The 18,334-nt window shown below is 58.5% G+C and overlaps 2 protein-coding genes across 3 annotated transcripts in view; both read left to right on the top strand.

The window, feature by feature from the left end:
- Positions 1–675, top strand: part of PRR5 (proline rich 5) — a 16,949-nt gene extending 16,274 nt beyond the window's left edge. The window contains exon 8 of the mRNA XM_015593526.1: positions 5–675. Within this exon, the coding sequence (XP_015449012.1) occupies positions 5–190 (186 nt within the window). The 3' untranslated portion in view covers positions 191–675. The remainder of the gene's footprint in view (positions 1–4) is intronic.
- Positions 676–7,442: 6,767 nt separating this feature from the next.
- ARHGAP8 (Rho GTPase activating protein 8) overlaps positions 7,443–18,334 on the top strand; it is a 48,505-nt gene continuing 37,613 nt past the window's right edge. Inside the window, exon 1 of one of the 2 annotated variants that reach the window (XM_025050609.1) lies at positions 7,443–7,796. The gene's annotated coding sequence lies outside the window, so the exon portion shown is untranslated. Of the gene's footprint in view, positions 7,898–18,334 lie in introns of both variants that reach the window. The other variant, XM_015593525.2, reaches the window with a different exon arrangement.

Here is an 18,334-nt window from a genome sequence, read left to right as displayed (position 1 = left end):
GCAGCCCCCCGAGCCCGGCCCGGGCCTGGCCCACGGCTCCCCGCCGTCCTCCAGCCCCGAGAACCTGGTGGACCACATCCTGGAGTCCGCGGACTCGGACTCCGAGGGCATCTTCATTGACTTCGGCCGACGCGGCGGCTCCGGCGCCTCGCAGTTTGAGGGGCCCGGGGGCCGGCAGAGCATCGTGTGAGGGCCCCGCGTTCCCGCCGAGCCCGCGAGTGCGCCTGCGTGGTGCGCGCGTGTGAGTTTTTTACGCTGCCCAGTCCAGTCCCGGCTCAGCCCTGGCCACTTGGGCGTTGCTCTCTCCATTGGAAAAACCATGGACGCCCCGGCCTCAGCACCACTCCGTTCTGGGGCGCCTGCATCGGCGGCTCCGCCTGCCTCGCACAGATGGCCAGGCGCACCGGTCAACCTCATGTGCGTGGGGCGGGCACCAGCGCCCGCCCACGCCCACACCCATAGAGACTGTGACTCCAGTGGCACAGCCAGGCCCCCAGAATGACCCCCACAGCAACGGGGGTGGGTAGCAGACCCATCCATCCCCCTCCCCATGTACCTCAGGCCACAGCATGACCTGCAGGTGACTGTCCCAGACCCCCGAGCAGCCTGCTCTCACTGCCGGGGTGACCGTGGACAGGGAGAGGGTGGAATGTGGAATAAAACTTGCCTACCCGCTCCTGGGCTCGCTTCATGCCCCGCCCTCAGCCTGAGATGCCTGGCCTCCCTGGGGCCTCCCTTCCCCACTCCTGGGGGGACAGCTTCCTGTTATTTAGTTTCTCTGTCCCATCCTGACAGAGGGCGGGGGATCCCAAAGGGAGACGGCGGAAAACCCAACAGCCTCTCAGACGCCGCTGGGACCCTAAGGGGTGGGGGCTGGGTTCAGATCACTGGCCCTGTGCATGGGGGTCCGGCCCCTGCCTCCTCCCCAGCATGAGCACTGGAGCCTGGAAAGGAGGCAGGACTTGCCGGATGCCCCACTGCCAAACTGCTGGCGAGGGGGGCGTGACACCTGCTCTTCCCACCCCTGCAGCTGCGTGACCCCCAGACAGGTTGTACCCGCCAGCTCCGGACTCCAGTTCCTGACCCTTGCGGTCGGAAGGCTCACCGGCTTGTCCCCGTGGTGGCATTGGTGCATTTGCAAAGATCTGGGCTACTCGGCCTCATCCCTCAGACACACACACTCAGGTTCTGGCACACACACGTGCTCAGCCCTGGGAACGCAGCCTCCCTGCCGCATCCCCGGCGTGTGTCCTCCACAAGAGTCACGAATCTTCTTGCCGCCTCCCGTCCCCCCAGGGGGCCCTCCTGTAACGTCATCTGACCGCAGGTCGTCTGAAGCGCTGCCTGGTTTTCTGTAGCCCGTGGTCTGCTCAGGGCTGTGACACTGCAGCTCAGGGGACTCACACAAGTGTGCATCACACAGTCCTGGAGGCTGGGAGCCCGAGGCCGCGTGCCAGTGTGGCGGGTTCTGGTGAGGGCCCTCTTCGTGGTGCGCAGGTGCCATCTTCTCACGTGTCCTTATGTAGTGGACAGAGAGCCCCCCTCACGTCTCACAGGACACTAATCCTGGGGGTCCAGGGCCCCACCCCTGGGACCTCATTTAACCGTAGTTCCTTAGAGACCCCGTCTCCAAATACAGTCACGCTGGGGACCAGGGCTTCAACACAGGCATTTGAGGGGACACAATTCACTCCATCACACGTGAGTGAGTGACGGGCCCATTCCGAAAGCCAGGGGGTCGCCATGGGGGCAGGACCCCACTGTGACAGGGTCTGCCGGAGAGGTGATGTTGAGAAAAACTAGCCTTCTGAGCACCCTTGACTGCACCTTTTCTGAGAGTTAGCATCCATTTAGGGGTTCGTGTGTGCACTCTGCGACAGTCGCCCACTGGCAGGAGGCCCCAGGGGGATGCCCTTGGGCCCCGGGATGTCCCCTGGAGCACCTACTTTGCTCCTTCTGCTGTCAGTCTCTAAAAGGACCTACTCTGGCCTTCTGGAAGGTGCCACTGGGCGGTCCGTGGCTCAGGAACCACAGGAGGAAGGAGACCATGTGCTCTTTATGGGGTGGCGGGGAGGGACGAGGGTTCCCACCAGGTGAAGGAGCTGCCCACGGCAGAGGAAGCCCCACTCCCAGAAGGAAAGGAAGGCTCCATATAAGAGAAAGGCTAGGAAGGAGGTGTCCTCTAAGGTTTTGACTTATTCGTGATTTTCCATTTGACCATGAAAGTAATAGCCTATAGTTTAAAAAAGACCTCTGGGTATACACCCCAAAAGACATGAAAGCAGAGACTCGAAGAGATATGTGCTCACTCACGTTCATAGCAGCTCTGTTCATAAGAGCCAAAAGGTGGAAGCAACCCAGGTGTCAATCAACAGGTGAATGGGTAAGCAAAACGTGGTCTGTACATGCAACGGAATATGATTCAGCCTAAACAGGGAAGGAAATTCTGACACGACAGCATGATGAACCTTGAGGATGTTCTGCTCAGCGAAATAGGCCGGACACAAAAGGACAGATTGTGATTCCACTTAGATGAGGAACCCGGCATAGCCAAATTCACAGACGGCTCCGCAGCACTCCCCGTGGGGTTTGTGGAGTGCCTGTCGCGGGGTCCTCCTAGCATCCCAGTGTGGGAACCGTGGCCCTGAGCTCCGGGAGTGTTCAGCAGTGAAGTGGGCAGTAACCTCAGGAATTCTGGGAGAAGGGGGAGGCCGCTGGGCAGAGCAGTCTCTGCCAGGGATGCGGTGGCACAGACCAAAGCCCCTAAATCGGAAGGCCCTCTGCTCCCTGCCTCAAGCACATGGAAGGCCCGCACTTCCCGGTCCCCTTGTGGCTGGCTGATGGGCACTGTGCCCTGCTTTGGCCAGTGAGCTCTGAGCAGAAGGGACTTGGGGCCCTTTGGAGCTGGAGTGCTTCATGCCCAGGGGGAGACCCTCCAGGGCGACCAGCAGTATTCCTGATGGGTCTGCTCCAACTGGTGGGGCGTCGGGGGTCTGCGGACATACAGCATGAATGAGAGGAGATCTCAGGCAGTGTAAGCCCCTGAGACTGGGGGCTGTTTGTTACTGGAGCAAAACCTGGCTTGACCTGACTAACACACTCCTCCCCCGAATACTCTGGTGGAATCGCGTTTTGCGTGTTTATGCGTGTTGCGTCCTGACAGGCACAGCCAGGCCCCTGGGTTCACATCCTGAATTGGTCACGACCTTGCTTTGTGATATTGGGCGAGTCACCCCATGTTCAGTTTCCCCATTTGTAGGAAGGATCTTTCCAGATATAAAATTCTGATATTTCTCTGCTTGTCTGTGCGCTATGGACACACAGCAGGGCCAGCTGTAGGACTGTATACTCCAGGTAAATAGCTCTGCCCAGATGACAGTGTATTGGCCAGACAGGTACTTAATGAGTTTTGACCTGAAGGTGATAATGGCTTAAGATGAACCGATGGCTTCACCCCCAGGAAGTCTCATTGAATGATGTGTTTGCTCAGAACTGCTTTACCAGGCTGTTAAAAGCTATAAAAATGTAAACTATCATCTGACATCATCATGAGAAGAATTTCTCATGCTGACATTCCGTTTTTTTGCTTTGGGGATTTATGTCAGCCTGGGTTGGGCAGGGGAGGAGGGACAGGGTGGCATAGAAAAGAGGGTGCGGGATCAGGCAGGGCTGTCATCTGAAAGCCATGGAAGCAGATTCTGGCTGACCACACAGAGGAGTTTATTAAAGGAGGCTTGGAACTCAGAGTTGTCAGGAGGTGGCAGAGCCAAGCCAGAGACTTACCTGCCAGGAACAATACCTCAGCCCACGCCACCAGACGGGCCTGATGGGAAAACAAACTTCCTTCGCACATGGGTGCTCCCACCACGGAGATGCTCCAGGGGCACTGGACCAAACCCACGACTGCCACCAACACCAATAGCAGGTGCATCCCAGGCCCTTGACCTTGTAGCCACAGCAGCCTGCACACCGCACCCCCCAACCTCCCGCTCCCGAATTACACATCACGCAGCCGCCCCTGTCCAGCATAATAAATTCCAGGGCCACCTCCTCTCTTTGGGCATTTGTCACAACGGTAGAGGCTGAGGCACTGTCTGGGCCCCGGTTGCAAAGGAGGCTGAGTAAGCCCATTACCTGACTACCTGGGGCCCAGACACTAGTAAGAAAGGCATTTGAAAGGTGCGAGGGGCCAGAGTACAGAACCAGCGTCCCACCCTGATGTCAAATGGGGCCTCAAGAGTGTCGTCTGCTCGGGTGCAAATCAAAAGGGTTTCAAGAATTAGGTCCAGACAGCCCCAGGAAGCACCGTGCATAGGCACAGGGGTTGGACTCGGTTTGCTCTCCACACGGCCGGGCCCCTGATAGCAGGAGGCCTGGCTGGGGTTCCTGGCCAGGTGCCCACCTCGCAGGGTGCCACCTCAGGTCCCGGCCCGTGAGGGAGGGTTGGGACATGATCTCCTGGACGTCTCTTGGCTCAAGCCGGCTGTCCCACTCACACTCAGCAGGGAAATCTGGGTTTCAATCACGTCTTGGCTCAAACGGCAGGCAGAGTTCATTTGGGAGAAAACAAATGAGAAGCCTAAGACCTGAGACCAGGCATCTGGACCCTTCCCGCAGGCTCTGCATTCCCAGCGCTCGTTAATGTGGCATATGCTGCTTGGGGAGCACCGACTCTCCGTCTTCATAAACATTCATAAGAGCGAACTTAATAAACCCAGGAGTAATACCACTCAGAAGTAATTCCTTCATTTCGCACGATTATTGTCTCTCTCCTATTGCAAAGCATTTGAAACGCAAGGAGGACTTGTCACAGCGACAAAGGAAATGACGAACCGGTGGGTTACTGATGAGACGCGCTTTGGGGGAAAGCGAGAAAGGGAGCCTGCCCGGCTCTGGCCGCTTCTTTCTGTTTCGTTTTTCTTCTCTTAGGAATGGCAGAGCGCGCTGTGCTTTTCCCATCGTTCTGCATTTTTGCTTTACTGTACGCATTGAAATGCCACTAAACTATGGTTGTGGAATTCGTATGCGATTCGCACAGAACACAGAGGCGAGGAGGGTGGCATTCTCCCCAGCATCTGTCAATACCACGAAATGACGCTGCCAGCCAGAGACCAACGGGAGGGCAGAGGTGGGGCGGGGGAGGGGGGCAGGGGGGTTGGTTTCCTCTTACTTCGGTCCAAAGTGCTTTTTAAAACAGAAAACCTGCCAAAAGTCCCTCTTTCTCGAGAGACTGATCTTACACAGATAACAATAATACTAAATAAAAAGATGTTTGTATTCCACAAAAGGGGAAGACGTCCTGGCGGCAAACGCTCGACACAAACCATCGAAGGCGAGAGGCGCTGGGAAGGAGCGTTTCGACCTGGAAGTGGCCCCGTGCGTGACCCAGCGAGAGGCTCGGATTCACACGCGTGTTCGAAGTTAGCACCGCAGTCCTGCGCTTGCTCGCCACGCCCAGTTCTTCGGGAGCGAGGAAGCACTAAGTAATAGTCTGCAGGTGGCCGTGCGCCCGCAGCGCAGGCTGGTCAGGGATTCTCTGCACAGACAGAACACAGGCAGCTGCTCGGTGATGATGGAATGCAGTGCGGGTCATTCATTCATTCACTCATGCATTCATTCACATGGATTGGGACAGTGCCTACAATCTGCTGGGCGCAGAGCCGGGAACCGGGGATACTGCAGTGAGCCAACGGCCTCGTGGCTCTGGCCTTCCATGGAATGGTGACAACTAACGTTGAGTGCACTAACCCGAATCCAGTTGTTTCATGGTTGTCCCTGGCAAAACCAGCGTGAGGCTGACCGTCTTTGGAGAAGATAAAAGTTTTGGTCTGTCTGACTCCCTTCCCCTCCCCGGGATGCGTCTCATGCTCAAACGATCAGGCCTTCTCTGCGTTTTCTTCTGTTAGTACGTCAGAAGAGAAACTCTTTTCCATTTGGTTAAAAGGATGTTTTCTCAGGTGATCCTTTTATGTGTAAGAAATAGAAAGCTCACACTAGATTAAACGAGAAGAGGATTTATTGGTACATCTAATAAGAAAGTCCAGGGGCTCTGAAATGTCACCAAGGACCCAGTTCCCTGCCACCTCTGCTTCTTCCTAAGCCTAGGTCTCCTTGCGGTCACAGGATGGCTGCCCGGTGTCCCTTGTGCACCAGGCTTCCCCATCTAAGAGCAAGATTCTTCCCCAAATTTCCGGGCGAAGTCCAGCACGGCGCGCTCACTGTGGCTCGACGATGGCCTACGTTACTTCCAGAACCTGAACCAATCGCTGTGGCAGAGGGTGACATTGCGAAACTGGCCTCTGCAATCAGACCCCGCCTCTAGAGGGGTCGACTCACCTGACCGGCTACTATAAGTGAATGACTGGCCACTGGGGCCCACAGAGCCCACCGCACATGATCCCAGGGCTGCCAGCAGCCATGCCACCTTCCATCCAAGGCAGCCTGGGATTGTGGCATTGCTGGTGCCCCCTTCCTCAACCTCAGAAGAGCACCTGGGAGAGGAAGCATTGGGAAAGGATCCCCTTGGCTGCCATGGTGACGCAGATTGAAGGGGGTGAGGGCAGAAGCTAGGAGACCCATTAGGGGACACGGAGCCACGTGAAAGATGCTGGTAGCCTGGACCACTAGGGTCAACGTGGGTGGAGAGACGTGGTGGCACTGTGACCCATTTTGAAGGAAGAGCCACAGGGGTGTGAGAGAACCAGGGAAACCAAGATGACCCAACAGTTTGGATGGGGCCAGTGGGGAATGGGGTGGGGAGCCCAGGAGAGGAGCCCCATGTGGTCAGGGGAGCTGGAGCTGCCTGCTAAGGTCTCTACGTGGAGATGTCGGGGAGCAGTGAGAGGCAGGGGCCTGGAGTCAGGAGATGTAACTGGGGAGCGGGGTATAGGCGTATTGAAAGCAGGCGTGAGTGCCGATGAGAGGAGGTGCAGACCCCCAGCCCAGGGCGCGGACCTTCGGACATCGGGGAGGAGCGGGGAGGCAGCTGGGATTCAGTGCCCGGCCTGATACAAACCCATCCCTACAGCTCCAGCTCACTGAGCTGCTCCCAGAGCTGGGACGCGATGGTATCGAAGGACCAGTCATCCTCCTGCCTGGGGGACCAGTCACCTCCAGGGGTATCTGCACTCCGGCCTGGGCCTTCCTGATTGTCTGACCCCTGCCTCGGGGCGGGGACAGTAACTGTGCTAGGTGCAGAAACGCAACGCTCAGCCCTGAGTGACCCTTAGGGGCCCGACGATTGGTCACATACCCCCTCCTCCAGAAGTCCTCCCTGCTCCTCAGCCTGGGTCACGGCCATCTGTGGGATTGCCCAGCCCCTGCCACTGTAGGATTCTGTGCCTGCGAAGTCAGCATCTGGCCCAGAGGATGCTTTGGGGCATTTGTCGAATGAATATTTCCTCGCAATATTTTCTCGCAGATCTCGCCCCCTCCCGCCTCACTTTGCACATTCCTAAAATGGAGAAATGGATCACAGGAAAGTGCCCGCCCCAGGCGTGGGTGCTGTGCCGAAGGCAGACCGCGGGACTCAGGGTGCCTCGGGTGCAAAGTGCGAGAGGCGTCTGAGCTCTCATACTCCAACTCCATCCCCGCCCACAAGGCGGAGCCACCTGTCCCGGCCCCGCCCCGGGCCCCGCGGAGACTTAGCGGGACCCCGGAGCGGCCGGGGCTCCGGGGAAATACGTAGCGAAGGCCGGTCGGGGGCGGAGCGAGGGGCGGGGCCTGCGCGGGAGCTACGTCCGGGGCGGGGCCAGGTGAGTGGACCTCGGAGCTGAGCCCAGGTGAGGCGCCGGCAGGTAAGGCCTGGCGTCCGCGGGAGAAAGCCCACCTGTGCCCGGCAGGGACGCCGCGCGGGTTCCGAGGGTGTAGCCCGGGCCGGACCGGGCCCATTGCTCAGGTGCGCACGCCGAGGCGGGGCGCGGCGCCAGGCGACGCGGTGCAGAGACCAGCGCCCACCCGGGTCCAGAGACCGGGCCGGACCCGGCCCATTGCTCAGGTGCGCACGCCGAGGGGGGGCGCGGCGCCAGGTGACGCGGTGCAGAGACCAGCGCCCACCCAGGTCCCCGCCCGCGGCCCCTGGTTGTCCCAGAGTGCGCTCCCCTCCCCCATCGTTCGCGCCTTTCCTCCCCTTCCTCTCCCACCCCTCCCCCTGCCTGCTCCCTCACTTCTCCCCAGGGGTTTTCGTGTTTGGGTCCGGTCGGCTGGGCTGTCTCAACCCAAACTTTCGCCCCCCGCCCCGTTTTTCCTCCCCTAACTCGGGGTCTCCCATCAGCCAGTTGGCATGCCGCACAGACTCACCAGGTCCCTGTCCCCAAACCCGGGAGGTGGGAGGCGTCGTCCCTTCCACAGAGAAGAAAACAGACCGAGCAGGTGCTGCGCTGGTTGGAAGGCAGGGGCTCCGCGGGGGTGCTGACCGGGTCAACACAGGCGATGGACCCCCCAAGACTTACTAGGCCAAAAACTTAAATGGAGCGGTAATCAGCCTCCACAATCGCCAGTTAGGGGAGAGGCCTTGGTTTCGCTTTTCTCAACCCTGGCAGGGAGCCATCGTGAGAATTCCTTGGAGCCACTGCCGCTTTGCTGGCTTGGGAGTTGCCCCCTGCTGTGGGCTGTGGGAGGTGTAGGCAGGGTGGCCGCTCAGGCCACGGGAGAAGGAACGCGGAATCCTCTACGACGAGGAATTCCTGCCAGCCCTTGTTTGGCGTCTGGGGACATGGAGGGCTGGGGACATGGCCACCAACTTTGTTTTGTGTCAGAGTCTGTGTCGATTCCAGACAGTTGTAGAATGTAGTGTCGACATTTGTCCAGGTGCGAACTTACAATTTAAGACTCAACAGTAAACATCCTTGGCGCTGTGTTGGCAGTTGTGGGATCTTGTTTGTGAGTTTCTCCTTCAATGCAGTGACAAACCATTCCTCAACCCAGCAGCGGGGCCGGCGGGTAGGGAGGTGAAGGGGGACACAGGTCACTGGCAGGAGCCCAGCTAGTCCTTGAGGACAGCCACCTCCCCAGCCCCTGCCCACAGGGGACCCAGAGTCTGGTCTCTGTGTGGTAGAGGGAAGCCAGGGACTTGTGAGTGGTCAAGAACTTCCTGAAGGAGGCAGCCATAGAGCTGGAAGATGGATAGGAGGTTGGCAGGGAAGAGTGTGGCACAATGAGGTCCCTTGGAGGCGGGGGCTGGAGGTGGCTGGAGGGAACTCACAGGTTGGGTGGGGTTGGAAATGCCTATGGAGTAACTAACAGGTGGGGCTGATAGCAATGTACTTGGATGCTGTCTTTGAGTCATTCAGGTGCGATCTTAAGGTCTGAAGGCTTACGTGGACGCGTGGCCTCTCCCTAACAGGCGCGTTCCAGGCCAAGGGCACGCCCCCCGGTCGCAGGCTCTCCATCCATGGGGACTTCTGTTAAACAAAGGACAGCAAGAGCTCAGGCCGCCCTGGAGGTCCCGGATGTGCGTACCTTGTACCACATCTAAAAATCCATGCCATTGCCGGATTGTACCCTCCTTCACTGCCGGGGATACTGAGGCAGCAGGCGGCTGAGAAGGAGGCGAGGCGGTCGGAGACCGAGTGTTTGAGCAGGTCACTTCCACTGAGGGGGACTCAGCCTCCTGACCCATAGCGTGACCCTCATGGCCATCTTTCCACAGAATCGTCACTGTGACTCGTGGCCGTCGAGCCCGTGCTGCACACTTGATATCCTCAGTTCTCCCTCGCACCGGCCTCACGAGGCAGAGGCTGCTACTGCCCCCTTTTACAGATGAAGAAACTGAGGCAGGGAGGTTTAGGTGACTTTCCGAGGTCACACGGCCAGTGAGTGGAGAGCCAGGACCTGAAGCCAGCCATGCTGCAGCTGCACCATCCGAGCCTCCCCCGCCCCGGGCTGTGCCACCTCGCAGGGCGCTGAGGTCCGCCTTCCGGGGGAGACATTCAGAGACTGCCAGTGACCGCCCTTCAGCTGTGCGGATGAGCACGGGTGTATAAAAGTGATACCTTCTGTTCGTTTTCAGATAAATGACTTAACTTTTTCCTCAACCCTTTGATTAAAACTGATGCTCAGTGAAGATGTGCCAAGTGCATCTAGAGGTCCTGGGCCTCCCGGGGTAGCTTTATGGGCCCGGCTCTATGGGCACAGGGGCGGCCTCAAAGATGCCCTTGGGAGTGGCGCTCAGTGCAGGCGAGCATGCTGCCCATCCCCAGTGAGCTTTGTGTGCAGGCCCCAGAGCTCATGGCGGCCGGAGGTGCCACTGCCCAGGCGTCTGTGTCCCTGGAAGGCTGGAAACCGGGCAGAGGATGCTCCCCAAGTTACTTCTCGAGGTCCCGTTTTCTCGCCTCCCACACGGGCATCATAAACAGCAGGTTTTCATGGGGCTCAGATGGAATAATGTCGGGGTGCGGTAGATAGCCGCCGGCACTGTGACCTCGAGTTGCCAACCAGAGGCGCGAGCTACTCCGAGCCTTGGTTTCCCCATCTGTGATACAGACAATGCCTAGGGCAATGGGGAAAATCAAATGAGTTAATTTGTGCCAAGTGCCTAAAACGGGCGTGGCAGCTTGATGCATGTTTGCGTTTATTGGTGTTAGTTCCGCCCCCGAGGGCAGAAGATCTTACAGAGACTCGTGTGGAATGAGCTCGGTGGCACCTGTTTCTGCCCAGGCTGAGGGCCAAGTGGTTTTGTCCTCGGTGACCGGGGACAGAGCAGGGCAGTGAGTAAGTTCATTTTCCGTGGAAGCCTGTGACTTACTGTCCATCAGAAGGAACTGGTTTGGCAGGTCAGGAGTCCTGGGGCCTGGCCCCCCTCCCCCACCTGGTCTTAAAATTAAAACAAGCAGAGGAGACGCTGCTGGCCTGGCCAGCTGGGGGCTGGCGTGTTTGTCCTCATCGGGGACACTTGGGGTGGTCGAAGCCAATGAGGCTCACCCCCACCCGCTCAGCCCAGACCCCCAACCCTCTCACAGTGGCCAGCACAGGGCCTGGCGGCTAACACTGCAGAGGGACAGAGGCGTCTCTGGATGGGGGCACAGGGGAATCAGAACCAGGTCCCTGGTTTGGGGGGTACAGAGAGGCCTGGCCTTCCCCTGGGACCTGGGGCGCCTTTCTCTCCGGCCACATTAAGGGAAAGTATTTGACCTGGCTAAACTGTAACCCGATTTTTCTGTAAAGAGGCCTCTGAAGGTGGAGGGTGGGTTTTGGGGGGCCCTGTGGACCCCACTTCAGTTTCCAAGGAGGCCAGTGAGGAGGTAGACTTGAATTCAGACTACATGATTGCATTGGACTTGAACCAATGATTATAACAGAAACCGCGTGCGCATCACTTACTCGCTGCAGGAGCAGGTGTTCCAGGGAGAGGACACAGACAGCATGTGCAAAGGCCCTGAGGCAGACACAGCTGCGTCTGGGGAGCAAGCTGGAGGCCTGTGTGGCTGGAGCAGAGAGGAGACGAGTGGAGGCGGCGTGAGTCCTGGAGAGGGGCAGGGCCAGGCCGCCACGTTTGCGGGGGTTCGTAGGAGTTTGATTTGTATCCCAACCACTGTAGGGAGCTGTTGGCTCTCTGAGGGTGTCGTGGGAGGTGTGGAGAAGGCTTTGGGGATATTCGAGGGCAGGGTTGGGGGAGGGGGCTGGCCTGAGATCTGGGTTCGGGGTGGAGAGCGTGGGATTTATATCCCTCAGGGAGGAGAGGAGAGGGCTCAGTGTCCCCCACCCCGAAAGGTCTGAGTGCGGGTGATGGAGATGGTGGCAGGGGCCCCAACGGCGTCATCTTCAGGGAAATTGCCACACGCCGATTGGCTCGGCTTGGCTTCCCCAGCAAAGCTTGGAAGAAGAGCATGGGATTTCTGTAGGCGATTATTAGAGCCCTGGGAGCAGCTAGGGGGCTGTGCAGGAGTGGGGTGCACACCTGAGTGAGCGCCTGGGCCCTTGGGCAGGGCAACAGGGAAGCAGGGGAGGGAGAAGCCTCGTGTGCCCACAAGGCTATGGGCGTAGCCCTGAGTCTTAACGTTGGCGTCTGCAAGAGCCACGGGGGCGGGTGACCCCAGCAGCTCCTCACAGGTCCCATCGTCCCTTCAGAGTGCTAAGGTTTCCTGGGACTTGTGGGCAGGCCTCTGGCAAGGTCACATAGCAGGTCACAGCATGTTTGGGCCTTGCTGCTGCCACCTGGGGTGTCTCACCCAGGTGTCATGCCCAATTCCAGTGGCTTCTGGCTCCACTACCCGGCCGAACAGTCTGCATCTGCCTCTCTGCAGTGTCAGGGACCGGTGGTGTTTGCGATGCAGAGTGGGTAGTGGGAGTCTGTATCAATTAATTTATGAGAGCTGAGACAAAGGGGTGAAAATGACTCTCTGTGGGGTGCCACTAGGAGACCCTGGAATCCCAACTCGGTGGTGACCCCTTTCTCAGCCATGAGCAAGTGGTCCCACCCCTGCCACCCAGACTTGGCACCCTGTGCCAGCCCCTTTGTCTCTAGATCTTGGTACCCACCCCCCGGGAAACACGGGGGTGGGCCTGGATGGCGGGGGTGCCCCCCTCTTTTCAGAACGCCCCGTTCCCAGACGAGAACCAGGTTGTGCCAGCGCCATGGGGAGCCCTTCCCTGTACGCCTGTGCATCCACCCTGGCACGCAAATGAAATTGGGTGCTAATTTGTAAGTAGGTGTTAATTTGTAAGTAGGTGTTGATTTGTAGCTACAGCATTAAGGTAATTGCTGTGAGGGTCTATTTGTATAATGCGCAAATATATTTTTATAGCAACAAACCATTTTGCTATGAGCGATAAGTGGAATAGTTGGGTGACTAGAAATCTCTTTATGTGCCATCCGCGTCATGGCATGCTGGGTCTGGTCCACGTCTCCGGCCAGCACGGCCTCACATGCCGATGGTTCCTCTGTGTCCGAGTCCCCAGCCCGGGGGAGGCTCCGAGGGAAGGGGCTTGGCGGGGAGAGATCCGGGAAGCAGTCGAGCTGTGTGGGCTCAGGTGGAGGGCGAGGCCGGTTGGGGGTGACAGAGCTTGTGCTCCGAAGTCCACCGTCAAGGGAAGGGGTCCGTTTGGAATGTGTGGTTTGTCGTCACGTGATTTCGGCATTCATGGAGGCCTGCGTGTGCCAGGCGTGGTACTGGGGACAAGGTCCATGTGAGCAAGTCCAGGCAGGACCTCTGTCCTTGGGAAACCACTCTGGGAGGCCCACGGTGACATGACCCGAGGACCATGAAATGGGTACAGTAAGTATCCGCTCGGACCTGGTGGAGAGCCGGGCGTGATGTCTGCGGGTGCTGCGCGTGTGGGAGGGGCCGAGACCTCTGATGGAAGGGACAGTTTTCGTAGCAGGCCGGAAGGACAGGTGGGGCTGTGGTGGGATACCAGCATGTGCCTGGTCTTCGTCCCCGGTTCCTGGCACAGAGTGTCTGAAGCCCCTGGAATCCCCCCAAGCACCAATGAGCGTGGATTTCACTCCTGCGGGGCCCTTTCTGAGCTTACCTGAGTTTATGCTAATGAGGTGACTGGGGCCGGCCCCTAGATAGCTTCAGGATGGGGCCCCTTCCCCAGAGGAGCCAAGTGGGAGAAGAGAAAGTTGGAACCGTCAGCCCCGACCCGACCAGCTCCAGGGAGGGGCGGGGCTGGAGGGTGAGCTCAGTCACCCGGGGCAGTGAAACTTGAGGGGAAAGCCTGAAACCGTGGGACTGAGAGAGCTTGCGGGTTGGTGGACACAGCGATGTGCTGGTTGGGGGCACCCAGAGGGGTCTGGGGGCTCCGGGCGTGCCCTGCCCCATGCCTCACCCTGCGCACCCTGTTTGGTTGTCCCTGAGGATAAGCCGATCATCGTAAGGGAAGTGGTTTTTTGAGCTCTGTGAGTCGTTTTAGTGAATTACTGAACCTGAGGGGGGCGTTTGTGGGAACCCCCGAATCTGTAGCCAATTGGAGAGAAGCACAGCTGGACTGGGGACCTGGGACTTGTGACTGGGCGTGAAGCGGGGCGGTCCCGTGGGACGCAGCCCATAGACCAGTGGTAACTGCCGCTGGGCGTATCAGAATGGGGTTGAATTGTAGGACGCCCAGTTGGTGTCAGAGGTCAGAGAATCGATATTGGGATGACGTATTTGTTTTTGGGAGGAAACCCCTCAGGGACAGAAATAACCTACCAGGCCCAGGGGGGAAGAAGCTGTGCAAAGGCCCTGGGGCGGGTGGGAGCAGTTTGGGGTCTGGGAGAGCCTCAGGCGGCCGGGTTTCTGTGGCTGTAGCCACAGGGGCAAGATGTCAGGGATGCGGGGGTGCGGGGTGCGGGGTGCTGACAAGGCTGAACTTACACTCAAGCTCTGGCGTCTCCCTCCCTTTGAGCCTGTGTTCTGGTCAGTAATGCGTTTCCTTCATTCAGTGCTGCTCGTCGCCAGGGGCTGAGTGCCCGGCGCAGTTACACGAAAAGATAATTTTCAGAAAGGGATAAAAATCACGACCGTCTTACTAATGTAAAAAATGAACAGCGTGTTAAAGGTTTTATTCGACTCAGGAGGGCACCAGGCAGATGCCGTCGCTAATCGAGAAGAGACTCACAGGACAGAGGCCTTTATAGGTCAGAAGTATTGAAATGAACGGGCCAATGGAGGCGGATTTGGTGGGGAGAAGGAGGGAGAGAGGGAGGGAGGGATGTCAGTCCGACCTCTATTGGAGGGGGCAGAATTTGCAGGTCTATAGACAAGAAAGATTTTGCGTTGCTCTCGGTTATCTACAAGGGAGGACTCGGAACAGCAATCGAAGGATGGGGTTGGGGGGTGGTCTCAGATCTAGACAATGCCCAGGTCTCCGTGGGCACAGGCTGGCCCCACAGTTACAAGAAGGCTCAAGGGGACTGGTAGTAAACATCCCAGTGAATCGCCTGCGATTTACGTGACAGTTCAGACAGCTTTCTGGGAAGTGGGGTGGGGTCCCGTTGCCCGGATGGAGGGCTCCAGGACAGAACCACACCTTGGAGATGGGCCTGGGAGCAGGGAAAGCACTAACGGTGGGCGGCGGGGGTGGTGGCCCGTGCCGGTGGGTATTCTCCTTCTGGCGTTTTTAAAGAAACGTTTGACATTTCGCACCATGCTCCGAGTCACTCTGGTTCTAGGCAGGCGTCAGGAGACCGGGTTTCACGGACTTGCTGTGTGGCGTGGGGCAAGTCCCTTCCCCTCTCTGGTCCGCAGTTTTCCTGCTGTACAGTGACGGTTGGCGGCACGAGATGTCCACTGGGACCCTTCCTGGCTCCACGATTTTGCGATTCCGATAGTTCATGGCAAGGAGAAATCAGAGTGTGTAAGAGGCTTCACCTGTCAGGCTCCAGCACAACAGATTAGATGTTTAAATACAGTCGTCCGCGGTAACCAGGGGCACTGGCTCCAGGACCCCCCTGCAGATCTCAGAACCCTCGGATTATACTTGCAAGTAACCGACGCACATCCTCCTTGTACTTTAAATCATCTCTAGGTTACTTATAATATTTAAGACAAAGTAGATAGTTGTCATACTGTACTCTCGAGGGAATCAGAACAAGGCAAAAAGCTTCGTACCTGTCTAGGACAGATGCAGCCATCATCGTAGGCCTGACTACATGTCTGCAACCACGTGACATTTTTTAAAAGATATTTTTGAGCTGCAGTCGGTCGCGTCCATGGACGGCGAACCCACAGATGCAGGGGGCTGACTGTAGGGAGATTCGTTTTAAGGGCGTTGGCTCGTGCAGTTGCGGGGACCAGCAAGCCTGCAGTCTGCGGGCAGCTCAGGCAGGGATTCTGTGTTGGCGTCTTGAGGCAGAATTCTGTCTGTGAGAAACCTCCGTGTTTACTCTTCAGATGCTTAACTGATGAGGTGAGGCCCACCCACATTCTGGACGACGTCTGCTTTACTCAGTCTCCTGGTTGTCAGTGTTAACTGCATCCATAAATATCCTCACAGCAACGTCTAGACTGCTGTTTGACCGAACTGGGCGCCGTTGGCCACGTAAACTCAACCATCACAAGGCGGGTGGGACCAGACTCACTCCAGTTTTCCAGTGGGCGCCTTCCAGCCTGTAAGGCCACTTGGGGCTCCGAGGTGTGGAGGGCAGGCTGACTGTGCAGTGGCCACTGGGAGCAGGACACTGGCCTGTCCTCCGCAGCGGCACCCCATCCCACCCCACCCCGCCTCTTCCCTGCTGACCACACACAGTGAGGGGGATGAGGGGGAGAGGCCAGGAGGGCGTGGGGTACCCCGGGCCTGTGGGGAGAGCCTTATTTTACTCTTGGCTATAGGACTTCGCAGGGGTGGGGATGGGGGTAGAGGCTCTATGCACCCCACCGATTCCCCCGACTAGCTGTCGCTACCACAAGGCATGGATTATGGGTAACACTCACGCCCGAGCGTGCGAACTTCAAAACAAATAATGGTGTCTGCTTTTTGAGGGAGGCTATTGGGGTAAACGTTTTGAGCCTTTAAAGGAAAACAAGGCGTCGATATCTCTGTTTGGTTAAAACAGAGTCTGGAGGAAAAACGGATCCTTCTTGGCTTCGGAGGCTCCGAGCGGTTCTTCCTGGCACCTGGGCTCTGCTGCTGGGCTTTAGGTGGCACAGGGAGGCCTGTCCCTGAGGGCAGAGGACGAGGCCCAGGTCCAGTTCAGGTGTCCACCCCGGTGGTCAGTGCCTCCAGAGGCTTTGGAGCAAGAATGTTCTGGATGTGTTCCCCGTGTTCCCTCCCCGGGGCCCCAGAAGGTGCCCCTGCCTTTCTGCCACCAGAAAATTGCTTTCAAGCTATTTGTCTGGCTTGTGACAGGATTAGCCTCCCAGGCTAGGCCACAGAAGGGGCGCACAGAACTCTAGAAGCCCTGGGGGTGGGTGGAGATGAGGGGGCCTGGGGTGGGAGTGGGAACGGGGTGGCCCCCTTCTGCCCTCAAACTTCGGGGGAGCCCCTCCTGCCTGTTGTGAGGTATAACTGGAATGACAGGGTGGCAGCAAGCCCCCCACAGGACTGCCCCCCCACGCCCCTCCCAGGCAGCAACGGCCCTCTCCCACCTGCACCTGGTAGCCAGCCAGGCTGGTGGGGTGGTCCAGGGACACGTGACCAGCATGCACACCGTTCTCAGCTCACCAGCCTCCCCGGCCAGGCTCCTTGCGGATCTCGTCCAGAGCTATGGGTGTAGACAGTTACGTTTCTTTTCTTACTTTCACAGCAGGTAAGGGGTGGCTCCCGGCCGGGTGTGGGAACAGGGTCCCAGGCCTGGGCGTCGTCCCCAGCGAGCTGGCCCCCAGTTGGAGGAAGGCTGGATTTGGAAGGTGGTGGGCGCCCCACGTGGAGAAGATGAGCAGTGGGGCCCAGGTGGGGCCGGGCTGGGCCCCCCGCCTGGCACGGTGTGCCCTGCACCCTGCCAGGGGCAAACGCGATCCCGTGTGTGTGCCCGGCCCCAGCCAGTTGGCCGTCAACCTCCGCCTCATCTGCCTCCAGCGTCAGGTGACCTCTGAAGAACACAGGACACAGGCCCAGCGGGGCGTGGGGGTTCAGGGCAGTGGGCAGCAGGACCAGTCACTAGTGTGAACTGTGGGTCATGGCCGCACTGATCTGGAGTGTCACAGTGAGGGCGCTTGCTGGAGGTGATGGCCCAGAACCGCAGGCAGAGGAGCAGGGCACGCGTGTGTGCGCGCGTGTGTGTGCGTGTGTGTGCGTGTGTGTGTGCGCACATGTGAGGGAGAGCGTGTGTGCGTGTGCGTGTGCGCGTGCGGGGAATGTGCAGCTCTCAGAAGTGCAACACAAGAATCCAGGTTCACCTGTGCCAAGGTAGGAGAAACCAGAGAGAGAGAGGGGTGACAGGAGGCGTCTTGGGGCCGGGGCTGTGTGACCTGCAGCCAGTGTCTGCGTCCCTGGCCTCCGTCCGGAGCTCTGACAGTTGGGGAGATGGCGCTGCCTGTTCCCCTCCCCGCTCCCCTCCACGACTGACTGTATGCACTAGTTCAGAGTACGGAAACGTGTCAGAAACGTGAGGGAACGCAGCCTCCTTACCGTGATTCAGAAATTGGCCCCACTGGTTAAGGATTCTCTCTCTCTCTCTCCCGTCTCGCTGTGTCTCCCTGTCGGTCTCTCTGTGTCTGTTCGCGGAGCCGCGTGGGGAGTAAGTGGCAGAGCCCTGGCGTTTCCTGCCGAGTCTCTTAGCGTGTGTCTTCTGCACACAAAGATGTTCTCCCCCGAGACCCGACACCATGCTCACACCTAAGCAAACCGACGGTAACTCCTTTAATATCAGCCATTCAGGTCACATTCACGTCGTCCAGTGGTCCTGGTAATGCCCTCCCCACTCCTGTACAAAGCAGAATTTCATCGAGACTCACGTGTCACAGTCTAGAAC

The sequence above is a fragment of the Pteropus alecto genome, unplaced genomic scaffold, assembly GCF_000325575.1.
Source record: "Pteropus alecto unplaced genomic scaffold, ASM32557v1 scaffold157, whole genome shotgun sequence".
In the NCBI taxonomy this organism is placed as follows: Eukaryota; Metazoa; Chordata; class Mammalia; order Chiroptera; family Pteropodidae; genus Pteropus; species Pteropus alecto.
The sequence above is the reverse complement of the archived record's forward strand: the minus strand, read 5'-3'. Positions and strand labels throughout refer to the sequence as shown.